Raw genomic sequence first — 20,578 nt, 5'->3', positions numbered from 1 at the left:
AATCCTAGCATTCCCTTCTTAGAAATGAGGAGGTGAGGGCTCAGCGTGCTGGACAACACTCCCAAGGACCTACACCTGGTAAAGGGTAACATGGAATTTAAACCCTTGAAAGCCTCGGCTCCAGTCCACTGCCTCGCCCTGGGCAGCCTCCTGCCTTCCTTCCCCTCTGGGTCTCCAGAGCCCAAAGCCTGGCAAAGAATCTGGCTCAAAGCAGGAGCTCAGAGTTTGCTGCATAAAGGTTACCTCGTTTATTACCGTTCACCTTCTACACTGTGTGTATCCAGCTGCCTTATCGGATGAGCTGCTGCTGCTCTGAGCTGACCTTTCTCAACAGATCTGGATGCGCCTAACCACTGACTTCATCCTTCAGCACAGGTCTTTCGTTACTGAAGCCTTTTACATGCACGTGCACAAAAAAGTCCAAGGTAGTGCTCACTCTGGCAGAACACATACTAATCAGAACAATAATGATTAATTATTAGCATGGCCCTTGCACAAGGATGATATGCAAATGTGTGATGTGTTGCATAGTTTTGAAAAAGATGCCCAGCCAGACTCAAATAAGTGAGCAGCAGCCTCGGTCCTCAAAAAGAGTTGAAGGGAGGCTGAGGCAAAATATATTTACATGTACTTGCTAAAGGTCATTTTTTTCCTTTATATACTACACTTTTCCCAAAAGAAACTAAAGGAACACTTTTTCTTATAGCGCTAATGCAAAATGAGTATAAACCTGCTGCTTTCAAAATACAGTGGGAGGGGACTTCCCGTGTGGCTCACAACAAAATACAGCGGGAGGAAGAGGGGAGGCCCCAGTGCAGAGGTATCAGTATTAACAATTTTTTTTTTTTTTTTTTTTTGGTCTTTTTGTCGTTGTTGTTGTTGTTGCTATTTCTTGGGCCGCTCCCGCGGCATATGGAGGTTCCCAGGCTAGGGGTTGAATCGGAGCTGTAGCCACCGGCCTACGCCAGAGCCACAGCAACGCGGGATCCGAGCCGCATCTGCAACCTACACCACAGCTCACGGCAACGCCGGATCGTTAACCCACTGAGCAAGGGCAGGGACCGAACCCGCAACCTCATGGTTCCTAGTCGGATTCGTTAACCACTGCGCCACAACAGGAACTCCCAACAGTTTTTTTTTTTTTAGCTGCACCCCAGGCAGGTACAAGTTCCCGGGCCAAGGTTCAAACCCGCGCCACAGCCGGCAACCCAAACCACCGCAGTGACAACACCAGATCCTAACTTGCTGCTCCACAAGGGAACGCCCAATATTAGTAATTTACACAAGTCCTCAGCCTGTGTTTCCAACAATGAGAAAAGGGATTTCTGAGCTTCACTGTTATTATTGCTAGGAGCTCAAGCCAGCCCACAATGCCTGATGATGTAGCTACAGACAAAAACAACCTTGCCATTTTAATAACTGCAGTAAAAATTTAAATGTTTAGAATCTGAGAAAAATTGGGTTTAATTCTAAACAGCAAAAGGTGAAGGGTTTTCCTCAAGTAATTTGAGAATCACTCTAAGAAATGAGGGGTAAAAGGAAGGAGAGTGAAAACATAAATTCAGGAAGATATGTCTTCTACTGAGTACTGAAGGGAAAGAAGTTTGCGAGAAACATTCAGAAGCCAAATGCTGGAATTGCTGGTGTGAAACTAAGAGGAGCCTGGGTCTCCCAGGCCCTCCAGTGACGGGGGCGGGGGTGTGGAGGTGGGGGAGCAGGGGGGATGGGGGGGCCATACAACGAGGGAGGAGGGACCCGCAGGCCACAGAAATCCCCAGGGCAGTGTCCAGCCGGCTGCTCTGAACTGGGATCTGCCTGAGGAGCCCTCGGCCCCAGGGGCACACCGACTCCACAGAGAGACTTTGTGACAGGGAAAGGTAAGACAGCAGAAGACAGACGGACAGGCTGAGGAGGAAAAGAGTACGCCTCACCAACCAAAGAACGACTAGGCTCACTCTTGAGACTAAGTGCAAAAAGGACAAGCACTCGCAGAGACCATATATATTTAAAAATAGGAATTATTCATTTAAGGTGATAGGAAAGTTTTACTAAGATGTGTATTCCAATCAAGAAAGAATTAAAGTATTTCTGAAACCTCAAAATAAATTCAAGTGAAACAATTTCAAAGTTCTTCATAACAGGTAGTTACAGAATTTAACGATACTCATGAAAAGTGTTCTGGTCATGTCACTTGTGAAAAAAACATCTCTGTAACTGGTAACATCTAACACAGCCTGGAGAATGAATGAAAACATCCTACACCCCCGTGGGGCGCCAGGAGGAAAACAAAGAGGGCGGCTGGGATCAGCGCTCCTCCCAACACCTGCTCCTCCCAACACCTGTCGGCACTGAGCCATCCACCCCTGGGACCAGGATGGAGTTGCACAATGAGGCGTATCGTGCGACTGACTCACTCCCTGAAGTCAGAGATGGAATAAAAAAGGTCAAGAATCTTTCAGGTCACTTCTCCCGAACAGAGTTTGGGAAAAACACTTCTCTCCACACGAGTCATCTAGAATCACCATAAGCAAAAAGGAGCAAGGGCAGCTAGGCCCTGTGTCGCTCTTCGTCTTGTCTTCATTCATAGCTCACACAGTACAGGAAGAGTCTGACTAGACCTGTATCCAGTGAATGCAGCAGTTTGACAAGAGTCATCCACCTCAGAGTTCCCATCATGGCACAGTGGTTAACGAATCCGACTAGGAACCATGAGGTTGCGGGTTCCATCCCTGGCCTTGCTCAGTGGGTTAAGGATCTGGCGTTGCCGTGAGCTGTGGTGTAGGTTGCACACATGGCTGGGATCCCGTGTTGCTGTGGCTCTGGCATAGGCCGGCGGCTACAGCTCCGATTAGACCCCTAGCCTGGGAACCTCCATATGCCGCAAGAGCGGCCCTAGAAAAGGCAAAAAGACAAAAAAAAAAAAAAGCCATCCACCTCAGAGTTCCCATCACAACTCCGCGGTAACAAATTAGTATCCATGAGGATTGGTTTGACCCCTGGCCTCGCTCAGTGGGTTAAAGATCCGGCGTTTCCGTGAGCTGTGGTGTAGGTGGCGGAAGAAGCTCGGATCTGGCAAGGCTGTGGCTGTGGTGTAGGCTGGCATCTACAGGTCCGATTGGACCTCCTAGCCTGGGAACTTTCATATGCTGCAAGTACAGCCCTAAAAAGACTTAAAAAAAAAAAAAAATCACAAGTCATCTATCTGTAAGAATGAGAGCAAAGTTCTGTGGAATGTCTATCATGTACCAGGCAAGACTTGACCCTGATTGTTCCTCACCAGTGTCTGATGAGATATGACTATCTCCATATTCGGATAATGAAATTGAGCCTCTAAAGTTCAATGGGAGTTCCCGTTGTGGCGCAGAGGTTAACGAATCTGACTAGGAACCATGAGGTTGAGGGTTCCATCCCTGCCCTTGCTCAGTGGGTTAAGGATCCGGCGTTGCTGTGGGCTGTGGCGTAGGTCGCAGACTTGGTTCGGATCCTGAGCTGCTGTGGCTCTAGTGTAGGCCGGTGGCTACAGATCCGATTAGACCCCTAGCCTGGAAATCTCCATATGCCCCAGGGGCAGCCCTAGAAAAAACAAAAAGACAAAAAAAAAAAAAAAAAGTTCAATGAATTTACTCAAGGTCACACAGAAGGCCATCTGGTGGAGGAGAGATGAAAACCCTGCTTCACTGGATTCCCAGACCCAGCTGTTTCTGACATAACACCCTGATATCTCAGCAATTCCAATATGGCTTGAGGTACCCATCTGGTCTGGGCACTGATGAGTCCCTGTGACAAAAAGGAACCCCTGTCATTGCCCTCGCTCCTCACCACACCCGAATGAGATACGCCCTGAGTCCATTCTGAAGAGCTTTACTTGCCACCTGCACTAATGTTCCAAGAGCAGCTTTGGACACAAAACTACTATGAATGTGTGTTTCAGTTGCCAGGTGTAGAAGCACCACCCTCACGGGGGAAGCAGAAGGGCTTTTCCTGCTGGGTAATTGAAGCAGAGAAATACATCAGCCAACAGAGGGAGGAGGCCTTAATCTCAAAGTACCATCTCCAGTTTTACAACCTGAGGTCCACTTTCCTGGCCCTGCCTGCACTCTTGCACTACAAGTTTGCAGAACACGAAGTGGTCTAACTTGTTTTTCCCGTTTTCTGGTATTTTACACTCACAGGTGCTCCCCCAACAAGAGCTTCGAAACTGCCTCTGCAAAGGTGCCTCGGACTTTTTTCCACCCTTGGTGGCTTAAAGACAGATGCTCCAAATGTCCTAATTCCACAAACGAAGAGATCACGGACCAGGCTTGGGCAAGTCTGATTAGTTTATGTTGATGGGATGGCTCTGGGGATTTAGATTTCACAAACACAATGTCCAAACTCATGCTGCCCGCAGGAAAGTACTAACATATACCAGCAAAGACGAATTCTGACACTCCTAAGAGTCAGTGAATTATTAGCACTTTGGGAGGGGTCGGGGGGGGGGAACCTTACTCTCGGAGAGATCCCACTGTTCTAGAGAGAGAAACCCTGGTGCAGCTGGATGTTCACATGAGAGTATCTTACTTATTCCAGCCTCCCCACGAGGTGTGCCACAGGCATGGAACGCCTCAGTCCTGAGTCCAGGGCCAGTCACCCACCACCTAGGGTTCCAAATCCCCTTCGGGTCACTGCAGGACTCTGTACAACCTTAGCAGTTTTTAAGCATGCCATGCCTGCATGAGGCCATGTGTATACCTGAACTCGAATCTTGCTGGGCGTGCAATGTTAGGGCTGCAGCCTGGCTCAATGGAACGGTGGTTCTCCAAGTGTGGTCCCCAGAGCAGCAGTATCAATATTAGCTGGGAACTCTGGGAACTCAGAAATGCAAGTTCTCAGCCCCCATTCCAGAGCCACTGAATGAGAAATGTGTGAGGTGGGCCCAGCAAGCTGTTTTAACCAGCCCTCCAAGTGGTTCTGATGCTTGCGAAGGTCTGAGAACCACTGATGGAAGGCAGTTTTCCTCCATGTTACAGACAACGGCCCTGTATTGGCCATTATACCTACAGTTAGAACTGACTCTATTTAGTGCTGGAGATCTAAGAACCCCTGCTTTCAGAGCCACAAAGACGGCCCCCAGCTCTAGCACACATCCTCCCTCACCTTCCACTTCTACTCTCTACACCAGCTCCCCAGGATGCCCTGGACACACGGGTCCTCCATCCTCCATGCTGCTGGGTTCTGAAAGTCTGTTCACGGATGGGGCACTTCCACTCTAGCTAGTTGCATTTTCCCCCACGTGAAGCCACAGGTAAGAGTGAAACCCTTTCCAAGGTGAGAGCCCAGAACACGAATAGTCAGCAGCCCACAGAACTGCTTTTACATTAAAGAACGTTTGGACTTCCTGGTTGAAAATAAAAAAAGCTCTTCAAGTTTCCTTAGCTGTCTAATGCTGATCACCGCCACGGCCCTGTCCCAGTCACCTGCCCCACCTGCACCTGCTTCCCCCGTCCTGTGTGCAAGATACGCAGCACCTGCCTACACCCTGCCGAGAAACATTTGTTCTTCTCTCATAGCCAGCTTACAAGTAAGAGGAAGATGAACAGTTTAACAACAGCAATGAACCTTCGATGTTTTTGTACTGTGGGTACTCTTACCCCAGCTCCCTTATAAAAGGCCAACACTGAGAATACTAACAATTATTACTCTAGCTGAAATTGACTGAGTGTTCGTAAATTGCATGCTAGCCCTGACCAAAGCCCTAAAATTGTTACAGGATAGCATATTTTATAGATGGAACTTTTATTTTCCCCATTTACACATGAGGAACCTATTAAATGAAGAGCCAGAGGTCAAGGAAACTAAAAGCTACCCGAGGTACACCACAAAGGACAGAGTGTAGGACCCTGCCCCTTGAGAGATAAATGCTGGAAACAAAGCCGTAACAAGGCTGCATCACAATGTCAAAGCCCTAGAAACTTCTAGAAATAAGGCCACCTAAATAACACACTTAGCTTTTAGATCTAAGTATTTCCTACTTAAAAAAAAGAATCTTGGGGAATTCCCATTGTGGCTCAGCGGGTTACGAACCTGACTAGTATCCATGAGGACACGCTTCGATCCCTGGCCTGGATCAGTGGGTTGAGGATCTGGTGTTGCTGTGAACTCGCAGACATGGCTTGGATCTGGTGTTGCTGTGGCAGTGGAATAGGCTGACAGCTGCCACTCTGATTTGGCCCCTAGCCTGGGAACCTCCATATGCCATGGGTGTGTCCCTAACTTAAAGCAAAAAAAAAAAAAAAAGAATCTTGTTTAATAACCTGCATTTACTACTTGGTAACAATGGAGAAATAACTGAAGGCATGTTCTTTCCAAAATTAGTCTATTCTTGCTTCTGACATAAATCATGTAACAGAACAAGAAAAGGTGCAAATTAGGAGACAGGCAGAAAATACTCGCTGAAAACTGGCATGCTGACGTGTGGTGGAGATAGACACTTTATGCATATATTACCTCATTTTAATCTGTTAGTTTTATTAACGATGTACTATTTCCCCCAATTCTATTGACAAAAAAACCTGAGGCTCAGAGGATCTCAGAGGGGGAAAAAAACACCCCAAAAACATTAAGTTATAAAGGCCAGTGTAATCCTCATCCTGTTGGATGAGTACATTAGGCTTGAAATAAACTGCTGAAGCCCTCTGCCAATCTCAGCGTCCCCTTCTGTAAGAAGAGTACCCACACTGTCTGAGTTCTCATTGTGACTCAGCAGCAGCAAAACTACCCCACTAGTAACCACGAGGATGTGGGTTCAATCCCCGGTCTCGCTCAGTGGGTTGCCTTGAGCTACAGCGTAGGTCGAAGACACGGCTCATATCTGGCATTGCTGTGGCTGTGGTATAGGCTGGCAGCTGCACCTCCGATTTGACCCCTAGCCTGGCAACTTTCATGTGTCGCATGTGTAGCCCTAAAAAGAAAAAAAATAAAAAGAAAGAAGAGTACCCACATAGTAAACTGCCGTTACGGTAAGAGGAATTATGTATAGAGTGGCTAGTCTATAATGGCAACTTGGGAAATAATGGTGCCTACCTTTAACTGTGACTTTTTCTTAACTTTGTTGCCAAAATGAAGCCCTGAAGCTCAACCCCAGATCAGCCCAACGTACTACACTGAAAAGAGCACTGAGAAGGCAAGCTGCAAACTGCTAGCCCCCATTCGTGGAGTCACCACCAACAAGCCACCATTTATCAGGGAGTCCACCGTGCAGGTCTTCAGCTTCCTTTGTGCAAATTCACGGAGACAGACCAGAGGGGATCACCTGAAGGTCCCAGACCATTCTCAGACTCTGTTTTGTTTTACTTACCAAAGCCAAACCAGAAGTTATTCACAGGAGCATCTGAAACCAGAATTCTAAACTTCCAGTTACCATTTCACCAGAATACCACAGGTATCAACAAACACTAATCTTAAGTACACCCACTTTACAATCAGCTCTTTAATATTTACTGTGGGTGTGTGGCTGTCCAAAGCCAGACCCCAGTTCTAAGTATTTACTCTAGAGAAAATGAAGATTTATGTCTTGATATTTATATTTAGGACCTTCTGAAAATGCAGATGAACATGAAATACTCATGTACCGAGAATATCAGCCCCTCCCAACGCAGCTCCAGCACCCATAGCTGAACAGTCCCACTGCCAGCATTCTCTGTGTGCTGGCCAGACACAGGTCCTCGGACAAAAGTCTCCTGTCCTTGTGTGAGGCCAAGTTCAAAGAGGAAGAAAAGGATCTGAGCAGCAAGACAACCTCGCAGGGGAAGCCAGCAGAATACTGGGGAGCACTGGGTGGGACAGGAGCCAGCGGAGTGCTGGAGGGGACTGGAGCCAGCAGAATAGTGGGGGGACACTGGGGTGATACAGGCGCATTCAAAGCTAATCTGAAACTCATCCTAAGCTATTCAAACTGCACTCTCTCCATTGAAACTTGATCAGATGAACACAGACATAAAAAACAAAAGGGCAATTACAATTAATTCATGGAGTGCATATTCAGGTAGTGTGTATTATCTACAGAGCAGCGTTTCTCTAGAAACTATCTCTCCATTCCATTAGTCACTGTGGGAACTGCCACACCCCAGGTTATGTGAGAGTGCCCTGCCCCTGGGCACAGCCAGTTAGTGTGAGGATGGCCACCTGACCCAAGCCTGCTTACTCTTCAGAACCCCTTAACCCAGCCCAGTCTTTGATGAAGCACTAATATGAAAAACTCAAAAGCTCTTAGCGGCAGCTCCCTGCTCAACTTCTCAATAAGAAAATGAAGCCTCCCTGGGCAGACAGTCAAGATGAGGAAGCAGATCCCGAGGGTCTTTAACTCCTGATTCTAGGGGTTCCTGATACACAGCCACATCCCTGCCTCTGTGGCTAAGTTGTTTAGACTCCCTCTAGGATTTCATAAATCATCACCCAAAAGCTTGCAGATATAGTACACTTTTTTCTTTTTTTTATCTTTTTAGGGCCACATGTGCAGCTTATAGAAGTTCCCAGGCTAGGGGTTGAATAGCAGCTGCAGCTGCTGGCCTATGCCACAGTCATGGGAACACCAGATCTGAGCTGCATCTGAGACATACGCTACAGCTCATGGCAATGCTGGATCCTTAACCCACAGAGCAAGGCCAAGGATTGAACCTGCATCCTCATGGATACTAGTCAGGTTCTTAACTGTTGAGCTACAATGGGAAGTCCTTTTTTTTTAAGGGCCACATCTGTGGCATATGGAGGTTCCCAGGCCAGGGGTCAAATAGGAGCTATAACTGCTAGCCTACACCACAGCCACAGCCGTGCCAGATACAAGCCACATCTGCAACCTACACCACAGCTCACAGCAATGCCGGATCCTTAACCCACTGAGAAAGGCCAGGGATCAAACCTGCATCCTTGTGGATGCTCGTCAGATTTGTTTTCTGCTGAGCCAGGATGGGAACTCCAACACAATGAAAACTCTTAAATGCCTCTTTTTACCTATGCTAACTTAAGTTCTGTTTTTATTAACAGTAACCCTAGGATTCATGCAACATCAAAATTCTTTTCTGCACAGCTGTTTACCTTTCAATATCCCTGTAAAGGAGACAGCCATACTTTTACTGGTTTTCTTCATTTTCTCATATGCATTTCACATAAGTCTCGAGAGGCAGACCAAATAATTTAGCCCATTTTATAGAGAAGGAAACTGAGGTTCAGAAGGGTTGATTTGTTTACCCAAGAGTGCTGGAATCAGGGCTCAAACCCAGGGCTTCAGAGTACAGTACTATGGTCCCTCTAATAGGCAACCTCTCCAAACCAGACTTTTCTGACATACATAAAAAAAACAGAACTCATCTGCCTCAAGTCACAGCAACAGCAGCATAGCTAGAATTCAAACTCTGGTAGTCCACCTCCTGCTTCTATTAGAAGTAAAACAGTCAGCACTGCACAGAGAGAGTGGAAGAAAGGGGAGACTACCAGGCCTACAAGGCTGTTCATCTGAGATTGAACCTACAAGTGAAGGGTCTCCAACAGAGCAGTGCACAAACCCTATAGAGCCTGGTTTTCTGGCCCGTGTGTAGTAACATTGCTCAGAGCAAGGGTGAGGAGGTCCGCTCAGCGTAAGAAGAACATCTGATCACAATGGAACCATGGGTTCCATTCCCACACTGAAGAGCACTCAGTCATGCAATCGAGATGAAGCAAAAGGGAAGGAACACATCGTGGCCTTTTCCATTTTTGGGGGGGCGTGGCTTTTGTCTTTTTAGGCCCACACCCACGGCACATGGAGGTTCCAAGGCTAGGGGTCGAATCAGATCCACAGCTGCTAGCCTATGCCACAGCCACAGCAACACCAGATCCGAGCCGCGTCTGGGACCTACACCACAGCTCATGGCAACGCCGGATCCTTAACCCACTGAGCGAGGCCAGGGATCGAACCCACAACCTCATGGTTCCTAGTCGGATTCATTTCTACTGCGATCATGGCCTTTTCTAATTGATGTGGGGAAGGCACTGTGCAGACAGGTCACTTCTGGGAGGAGGTAGAAGCAGATGGATGGGAAAGTAAAAAACACATGGGGTAATGTAACTCAAACCTAGCATTCAAATTCTTGGATGGGATGAACCGGATCAATAAATACAAGAAGGCTATGAATGGACCAAAGATGACAATGTCATGAACCAAGAACTGGGATTAATCTATTTCTAGAGAAAAGAAGTTTAAAAAAAAAAAAAAAGCTTTCCATTTACATAATAGCAAAGATACCTTCAACATCAATTTTCTCCATTTTCAAAGAACTTACCATATACTTACTGTAAGAAAATGACTTAATTTGTTACAGAATTATTCTGGTCAAAATGGGTTTGCAAAAGGAAGAATAGCCAAAAGACTTGACTTTCACTAAAAATGTAAAAATTTTAAGAAGATAAAACTTTAGGATGACTCATTGGCCATTTGGGAATGAGATTAAGTTAGCTCTTACCTCACGCTACAGCAAAAAACGAGTTTCTCGGAGTTCCTGTTGTGGCTCAGTGTTAACGAATCCAACTAGGAACCATGAGGTTGCGGGTTCGATCCCTGGCCTCGCTCAGTGGGTTAAGGATCCGGGGCTGCCGTGAGCTGTGGTGTAGGTCACAGACACGGCTCAAATCCCGCATTGCTGTGGCTGTGGTGTAGGCAGGCAGCTGTAGCACTGATTAAACCCCTAGCCTGGGAACATCCATATGTTGCAGGTACACCCTAAAAAAGCAAAAAAAAAAAAAAAAAAATTGGGGTGTTCCTATTGTGGCGTAGCAGAAACAAATTGTTTGTAGTATCAAACAACACACATATTCATCAATGAGAGACTGAGCACATAAACCATGATACATCTATACCACCAAGAAGCTCTGAAGTGATAAGGGCAGATCACCTAGATACACTGTAAAGTAAAAGGGGTGAGGTACAGGCAGAATGGCCTAGTTACACTAGCTTTTGCATTAAAAAAAAAAAAAGCAGAAAAGCATTTTTCTTCCTTCCTCCCTTTCTTTTCGTCTCTTCAGGGCTGTATCCAAAGTATATGGAGGCTGCCAGGCTAGGGGTCAAATTGGAGCTGTAGATGCCAGTCTAGGCCACAGGCACAGCCACAGCCACACAGGATGCAAGCCGTGTCTGTGACCTGCACCACAGCTTACAGCAACGCTGGATCCCCGGCCTACTGAGTGAGGCCGAGGATCGAACCTGCGTCCCCAGGGATACTAGTCAGATTTGTTTCTGCTGAGCCAAGACGGGAACTCCCTCTTTCATTTTTTTAATCACAAAATAAAACAATGAAAGGAATCAGAAACTGAGAAGATTATGTACGGGTGTGGGAGAGGGTAGGGAAAGATATACAGAAACGGGCAAATGGAACCAAAAAGAGGGCAGGGAGACTACCCTGAAAACTCGTTATTTCAAAACTTGTAATTCTGACCATGGGCTTTTTAAAACATAGTAATTAAAAATTTTATCTTGTCAACAAATACAAAAATAAAAACAGTATCAAAACGACATGAATAAATGTTACAGCAGTATGTCAGGTGGACACAAAAGTAGAGTACCTAATTCCATTTATATAAAGTGTAAGAACAGGCAAACTAACTGATGTGACAGGAGAAAGAGGAGTTAACACCCCCTAGGGGATACTAAGAGGCATGAGAAACCTTGGACACTGGCATGTTCTAGATCTTGATTTAGGTGTTGGTTACAAAGGGGCATATAGGCATTCCTGCTCTGGTGTGTTGGGATAGTTGAGATAATGAATCTGACTGCAGGAGTTCCTGTCATGGCTCAGCGGAAACAAATCTGACTAGTATCTATGAGGACGCAGGTTCAATCCCTAGCCTTCAGTGGGTTAAGGATCTGGCATTGCCGTGAGCTGTGGGACAGGTTGCGGAGGGGACTCGGACCCCATGTTGCTGTGGATGTGGTGCAGGCCAGCAGCTACAGGTCTGATTTGATCCCTAGAGCCTGGGAACTTCCATATGCCTCAGGTGTGGCCCTAAAAAGACAAAAAAAAAAAAAAAAAAAAAGAATCTGACTACAGTGGCTTAGGTCACTGCAGAGCTGTAGATCCTTGGCTGGGCCCAGTGGGTTAAAGGATCCAGTGTTGCTGCAGCTGTAGCTCAGATTCAATCCCTGCCCCAGGAAATCCATATGCCATGGGTGTGGCCATTAAAAACCAACACAAAACTAAATGGGCATATACATTAAAATTTTACCAGATCACACAATTAAATTAGCACACCTAATGCACCTTACTCTGTGTGTATAGATACACATTACACTTCAATAAAAATTTTTAACAGTATCAAAACTGTGTTTGAGGAATACTTAATGAAGTAACAAAATGCCTATAAAATCATGTTTAATTAAAAAGGGAGAATTTTACACTAACGACTATAATCATTCTTCTGAATTAGAATAAGCAGGAGAGGGAAAGTATTAAAGAACCTACACCAAAAAGGTAACTCAGGATGACAAAATTTTCTTTGTCCTTCACAGTATTTTCAAAATTATTTACTTACCAGTCAGATAAAGATAACCATGCATTCAGAAAAAGTATCACTTAATCTGGGGTTTGAGGACATAATAGAAAAAATAAAGATCTAACCATTTAATTAAAAGAGGCTTTAAACATTTAAAATGCAAGTTGGTACAAACTGAAGTGAATGACTGACTACAAAGGGCCAGGTTAACATCCAAACTGTGTGCAAACACGACCTGTTTATTTTACAAAGTACAAGATATCCAGAGCAGGGAGGAGAAAGAAAACAACAACCCTAAAAATCCCTAAGAAGGCAGAGAAGCCATTGTGCTGGAGATTCAGAGACAGGAAATCAGAAAGTTGCAGGTTTTCCCACAGAGGATACAAAAGGGCTGAAACCTGCTTAGATCTGAAGTGTCAGGAGTTGAGGTGCCTTTGCACTAGGAATTCTGATCTTACAGATTTAAAAAACCCAAGAAAGGCAGTAAGATTTAATAATGAACATGGAGACGTACCCTAATCCATAGAGAAGGAGCAAACAAGTATTCACTAGCGAAGAGCTCCTTTAGTGAGTTTCGTAAGATGTTCCCCATCCCAAACAAGCCACTATTAGCTGAATGAGGAGTACCTTGTGTTAGTTCTCCACGATTAGAATTCAAATTTTAATTCTCACCTAGTACAAGTTATTAATTCTAGATTCTTGTCCATTATTTCAGGTGGAGATTACTTTTATGATATTAATGTCTAATGACCAAAAGGGAGAAAAATCACTAATCTTGTCTGGCATTTTAGATGCAGCATCAAACATTTCCACTTGGGCGGCTACATTCTCTTATCTGAGTGAAACCCAATCGAGCAGTATATCGCCCAGGAGCAGAGAAACAAACAAAGAGTTTCTGCCGCTGGTTATGGAAGGAAACGGAGGCAAGAATGAGAATGTGGGATGGAGCTGAGCAAAGCAAACCTGGGCAGGTGAGAGGAGAAGGGCAGGAAAAGCACCATACCAGGGGCTAAACCCACCTCCCAACAGCTTAGCCTTTCGTAGGCATTTCAGTGGAGGAAACAAGGGGAAAGGAAGGGAGAGAAGTGATTATTGCATGAAAAACTAGTGCGCTGGAACAATAGGTGATTCTTTAGTTTCTTTTTCTTTCTTTCTTTTTTTTTGGTTGCCCCTGTGGCATGCGGAAGTTCCAGGGCCAGGTATCTAACCCACACCACAGCAGCGACCAAAGTCACAGCAGGCAGCAGGGACAACAATGGTTCCTTATCCCACTGTGCCACTAGGGAATTCTGATTCTTCAGTTTCTTAGGACAAAACGTTTACTTACTACACCAGAGAAACTATGAAGTACATGTGAAACCACCTAGAGGCTAGCCATTGAATTTCTGGAGATTCGGTGAGGAAGCACTGTAAAAACAATACCTCTTTAGAAGTTAAGTCCTTTCAGCTTCATCGTCATCATCACCTCCAGAAGTTACGATGTCTATCTTTTGTCAAATTATCAAAAACGTGATTGGAGTTCCCGTCGCGGCTCAGTGGTTCACGAATCCAACTAGGAACGTGGGTTCAATCCCTGGCCTCATTCAGTGGGTTAAGGATCCGGCGTTGCCGTGAGCTGTGGTGTAGGTTGCAAACGCGGCTTGGATCCCAAGTTGCTGTGGCTCAGGCGTAGGTCGGCAGCTATAGCTCTCATTCGACCCCTAGCCTGGGAACCTCCATATGCCGCGGGAGTGGCCCAAGAAATGGCAAAAAGACAAAAAAAAAAAAAAAACAAAAAAAACCCAAAGAACAAAAAACAAAGCGTGATTAAACTCTCAGGACAGTAAAATCAGATGAGAAGTCAAAGTTCACTGGGACACTAACGTTACTGGTGCTAGTCTCTCTGAGTCAGTTTTGTAGTGTCTCGAAACCTTGAGTAAACAAATCCAACAGCCAGTGAAAACTGCCACACCCAGAAACTCTCAGCGAAACCTTGACTTCACAGTTCACAACAGACGGACTGTCCCATCCACTTTACAGGTGGCCTTGCCTGGAGCTAAAGGTCGAAAGAAAACATTCTCAACACCTTCACATTTTACTGGGGAACAAAATGAGGAGGAAAAAAACCTCAAGCAGGTTTCAAGGAGAGGTCAGGAACTACCATCGCGTTGGTTATGAATCTCGTTAGTTATGTTAGTTAGAATCACACCTTCTGATTTTCCTAAGACTGTTTAGCGCCTGACCTAGAAACATTTCATCTGCATTCCTAGATCGCCTCAACAGCAGATGTACAGGAAGCTAGGAGCCTTCGAGATGATCTGTATATTTTCCCCCTCCCCGGACCTGACCAGCAGTCCCCACTCTTGGCCGACTCAGCTCCAGTCCCACCAGACAAAACCAAATCACCCTGGAACCAGTGCCCAGGATTCTCAACTAACCTTCGTGGCAAGAGACCAATCTGTTCAAAGAAACCTGTGACGGCCGTTTCTAAGGCTGTTTTCAATACCTTTAAAGACAAGCGAGGTTGCAATAACACTCATTTGGGAGCTATTTTTGGTGAAAGGGACCTTGTGCTCTTTTAGCAAATCACATCATTGAGGAAGCCACCTTCTGGTAGAATTAACAGTAGATGCAAAAAAGGAAATTGCTCTAATCGCTCTCTGCCTTCCCTAAAGGAGTTCATAAGTCAATGGTAGGGCAGAAGTAGTCCCTGTGATTTGCCAGGCTGTTCTCCATGTAAATAGTTTAAAGCCCTGCCACCACCCCAAAAACATCCTTAACAACCTTGACTCAAGACAGCAAGCACCCTGAGCAATGGTGGTTCCCTCCTAAACCATAAGCAGGAAAATAAAAGGGGAGGGGAGAGGAGTTGCTTTTGTTTGGCAAAGGCCACAGTTTTTCCCTCTGATTCCTTTAGAAGCCATTTCTTTTCAGCACTCGGATCCACTTCTTGGAAATGGAAATCTGACTTTTACCTTGTAGTAAAACCATGTCCACTTATCCCACCGTCTTAACATTCTAAAGGAAACCTGAGGTCACAATTTTTGCCAGGTACGCAGAAAATAATTCTAAGAATAAAGTTGCACAAAGCACTAAAAGTCAAGTTTAGAGAAAGAAATCTGAGAGGTTAATAATCATAATTTTTAAAAACCTGGATGTTCGCTGATTTTTTAAAAATACTTACCCACTCTTCAACATTGGGGGGCTGCTCGTCATAAATACGTTCCTTGTCCCACAAAATATTCGACTTGTCATAGTGGTACATCTTGCTTCGAGTTTTCACAGCAAAGAAAATCATTAAGGCAAAAGCCACAATAACCATGAACCCTAGTACAATGGCAATGGCCTATAAAAAAATGAAAGGTATTGACATATTTAGATTTTTAAATGCTTACTTTATCCCAACCCACACTCTACAAATAGTTTAGATCCTACTAACTATCTAGGGTGTAACTGATATAAAATTGATACAAATGGTTACATTTTAGAAATATAAAACCCTGCCACTTGGGCTAAGGCTAACAAAACACACACACACAACACACACCTAGATTCAATCATTGCAACATGCTTAAAGTTAGGCATTATAATTATCCCTGTTTTAGAATTAAAGAAAACTATTTCCAAGGCCTGAGGACCAAGGAGTCATATTGTTATAAACAGATGAGAATGGCCAATAAATTAACTCAATCACTGGTGTACTTCTAAAAGGCTTTAAATACATGGGAGTTCCCACCATGGCTCAGTGGAAACAAATCTGACTAGGATCCATGAGGACGCAGGTTTGACCTTGGCCTTGCTCAATGAGTTCAGGATCTGGCATTCCCATGAGCTGTGCTGTAGGTTGCAGATGAGGCTCAGATCCCAAGTTGCTGTGGCTGTGGTATAGGCTGGTGGCTACAGCTCCAATTCAACCCCTGGCCTGGGAACATCCATATGCCATGGATATGGCCCTAAAAAGACAAACAAAACAAAAAAAAAAGGCTTTAAAAATGTTCTTCTCAAAAGTATCTTTATACACCAAATCATGCTTATAGTCTTGTTCATAACACTTACTTGGCAAATCTTTTTACACTGAATGTAAATTTCAGTCCATAGAGAATCTGCCTTACTATAAATTATGTAGACATGATCTAACCAAGCTATGAATTAAAGAAAATAGGCTAATGATTCATTTAGTCTGGCAGGTTCCTCTGTTTTAGGAGTCTTTTGAGCACTTACTAAAAGGGGGCTTGTAACAAGGAAACCCTCCCCCTGACAGTTCTCCTAGAGTCTGACAAGTGTGTTGAGTGGTACACTGGCCTGGAGACACTCGGAGGTGAGGCAGGTAGCAGGACTGTGGCCTGGATGTTTGCTAACGGCTAACAGGAGGCTCTCTTTGCAGCTGAGTATCTAACAGCAATACCCTTTTTCAAAGAATAAGAGGGATGGCAGTATGCTAAGACAGGAATACCAACCCTCAGCCCTATTTACCACAGACACATCTCAATGTCAACAACAACCACTCTGAAACCTACACTTCAGCCTTCAAAATAATGGTACTTATTGGAGAAAGTCTAACCCCTAAAGTATGACTCATTCTGGGAAAAGAATGAACATTCCTGAGTCAGTGTAAGGAGAAAAAAAAAGAAAAGAAAAAAATTGGTAACCTAGAAACATTCTTAATATAATTAGGGTGACTCATGGTTACTGAAGGCAGGGTTCTCAACCCCACCTGTATATCTGAATCACCTGACAGCTTTTTAAAATACTGATTTACATTCTCAAAACAATAAAACACTTTTGAAAAAAATTACAGACTAGGTTAATGGAAAGTCATCCTATGTTCACGGGTCAGCAGACTTGTAAAGATGACAATTCCTCTCCTGAAAGTGATCTACAAATTCAGTGCAATCCTTCAAAATCCTAAGTGGCTTTTTTGCAGAAACTGACAAGCTGATCCCAAAATTCACATGAAAATGCAAGGGACCTAGAATCCAGCCAAAAGAATCTTGAAAATGAACAAAGTTGGAGGACTCCCCACTTTCCAAATTCAAAATTTATGACAAAGCTACAGCAATCAAGAAGTGTGGTGCTGACCTAAGGTTAGAAATACAGATTAATGGAAACAAATTGGGAGTCTAGAAATAAATCCACACATGTATGGTCAATTCATTTTTCATAAGGGCATGTGAAAATAACTTAATGGAGAAATAATCCATTTAACAGATAATACTAAGAAAACTGGATATCCAAACGCGATGAATGTTGGACCCCTTCCTTGCCAAATTAACTCAAAATGTACCCCAGAGTTAACTGTGCACCTAAGAGCTTTCTCCTCAGAAGAAAACATAGGAGTAAATCTCTGTGACCTTGAATTAGGCAAAGTGTTTTTAGATATGACACCAAAAGCACAAAAAACTACGGAAAATTAATTTAGATCTCATCAAGATTGAAAACTTTTCCGTGTAGTTCCTGCTGTGGTGCATGGGTTAAGGATCTGGCATTGCTGCAGCTACAGCTTGGATCCAATCCCTGGCCTGGGAAGTTCTACATGCCACAGGTGTGGCCAAAAAACAAAACAAAACAACACAAAACAACAACAACAAAACTTTTCTGCAAAGATCATCATCCAGAAAGTGAAAAGACAATGACCAAATGGAGAGAAAATATCTGCACCTCACATATCACAAGGGAGTTGGACCCAGATATATACAAACTTTTACAATTCAATAATAAAAATTCAAATAGCCCAACTTCAAAAGGGACAAAAGATCCTGAATAACCATTTCTCCAAGGAAAATATACTAACGGCGAATAAGCACCAGAAAATATCACCAGCAATCAAGACAAGGCAAATCGAAACCAAAATGAGGTACTACTTCACACCCATCAGCATGGCTAGAATCAAAAAGACAAAAACAGTGCTGCTGAGGATGTATGGAAACTGGAATCCTCATACATTTCTGGTACAACGGTGCAACCTCTTTGGGGAACACTGACAGTTCCTCAAAAGGTTAAACACAGAGTCTCTATAAGACCCAGCAACTATGCCCCTAGGAATATACTGAACTCAAGAGAAGTTAAGACATTTCACACAAAAACGTATTCACAAATGTTCAGAGCATTATTCCTAACAGCCAGTGTGGCAGTGGCCATCAGTCGATGAATAAATAAAATGTGGTCTATTCACACAACGGAATGTTACTCAGCAATGGTCAGGAAGGAGGTACTGGTATATGCTTTACGTGGATGAACCTTAAAAACATTAATGCTAAATGAAAGGAGCCGATCAAAAAAAAAAATGTATTGTATGATTCTGCTTATATGAGGTAACCAGAACAGGCAAATCTATAGGACAGAATTAGGTTTCTGGATCTGGGAGGATGGGGGAAATGGAGAGTGACTCTGCTAAAGAGGATGGGGTTTCTTCTGGGGGTAGTGAAAACATTCTACGATCAACTGTGGTGATGGCTGCATAACTCTGTGAATATAATGAAAACAAATGAACTGTACTTTAAATGGATAAATTAGATGGTATGTCAATTATACCTTAATAATGACACCTAGCCCTTCTCTCAGATTCTGATTTAAATAGAAGTGGGTCCTTGACACCAACATGTTTTTAAATGTTCCCAAAGTGACTCAATTACGCACCCCAAGCTGTTAGCCTCTGACCCGAGGAGAGAGGGGAGGAAAAAAATGAAAACCACCCATACCTCCTGGGGATCCACCACGCAGTAGTGATATAAATATTGATCCACGTAGAGTCCAGTCACCGCAGTCGTATAAAACTGGTTGCAGAGGGCATAGATTTGTGAGCTGTAGAGAGACCCTGACGCCTGGGCTGTTGGGTTGACGCCCATTATGTAGACAATCGTGGCAATGAACACCATCACACCCAGGATAGCACTCATTATTATCACAGTCAAATAATACCTTCTTGTTCTAGATATTTCAGATCTTATAACGCTGGTCACAAATATCACCAATGCAGCAATGAAGCAGAAGGCAGCCATGGCCAGGAAGAATCCCTTTGCTGCTCGTGGATCTGTATAGCCCCCTCCATAGCCATAACCGTAGCCATAACCATAGCCATAGCTACTTCCATAGCCACCAAAGCCACTGCCGGCATAAGGGTAGCCCATACCACCTCCTATTAAGGTTCCATAGCCTCGGTCCCAGGCAAGCGTGGAGGCAACACAGGCAAAGATAGCAATGCACATCACGATAACGAGCATAGACAGAATCCGAATCACTCCTGGAGGAGAGGTCCATTTGTAAAAGTGGAGAATTTCATCTTCTGGGTAGAAAGAATACGCTGGCTGAGAAAGCATTGGTCGAATGGGCGTCTCTCCACCATATATGTCGTTGCTGGGTGCATAATGATTGGGTTTGCTGAAATGCGCAAGAAAACAATTTTAAGTTAGCACTTTTTGGCCATAACCAGAAAGAACACAGGAAGTAACTGGAGTAATTTGAAACAAACCATTGGCAAATGAAACTATTACTTGTATACCCATTACAATAGCACAATTTGTGTCCCCCTCACTGCCACTAAATTCAAATGTCACAATCCTAACCCCTGATGTGATGGTATTAGGAAGTGGACCTTTGGGAAGTAATTAGGTCATGTGGCTGGAGCCCTCGTGAATGCGATTAGTGCCCTTATAAAAGAGGCCCCTGGAGTTCCTGCTGTGGCTCAGGGGGTTAAGAACCTAACGCAAAGTCCATGAGGATGCAGGTTCAATGCCTGGCCTCACTCAGTGGGTTAAGGATTTGGTGTGACTGTGGTGTAGGCCTGCAGCTGTAGCTCCGATTTGACCCCTAGCCTGGGAACTTCCACATGACATAGGTGTGATGCTAAAAGGAAACAAACAAACAAACAAACAAAAAAAAATGGAAAAGACCCCAGAGAGCTCTCTCACCCCTTCTAGCATGTAAGGATCCAAGAAGCTGGCAGTCTGCAACCTGGAAACCCAGCCTATAGTACTTGATGATAGGAGCCAGAACTGACTCAGACGCCCACTGAGCAGGAAAGGTTCATGCATCATAATCACCTGAAGAGTTTCCTGAAACATAGATTGTTGGGCCCCATCCCCAGAGGTGCTGAGTCTGCAGG

At 44.5% G+C, this 20,578-nt stretch overlaps 1 protein-coding gene across 6 annotated transcripts in view; it reads right to left on the bottom strand.

Annotated features, from left to right (window-relative positions):
- OCLN (occludin) overlaps window positions 1-20,578 on the bottom strand; it is a 52,261-nt gene that overhangs the window by 18,989 nt on the left and 12,694 nt on the right. For all 6 annotated transcript variants that reach the window (XM_005672522.3, XM_005672521.3, XM_005672524.3 and 3 more), the window contains 2 exon segments: window positions 19,176-19,854; window positions 15,662-15,823 (listed from right to left, as the gene is read on the bottom strand). In XM_005672522.3, the coding sequence (XP_005672579.1) occupies window positions 15,662-15,823; window positions 19,176-19,854 (841 nt within the window).

This window comes from Sus scrofa, chromosome 16 (genome assembly GCF_000003025.6).
Source record: "Sus scrofa isolate TJ Tabasco breed Duroc chromosome 16, Sscrofa11.1, whole genome shotgun sequence".
NCBI lineage: Eukaryota > Metazoa > Chordata > Mammalia > Artiodactyla > Suidae > Sus > Sus scrofa.
This window is presented reverse-complemented; position numbering and strand designations above follow the sequence as displayed.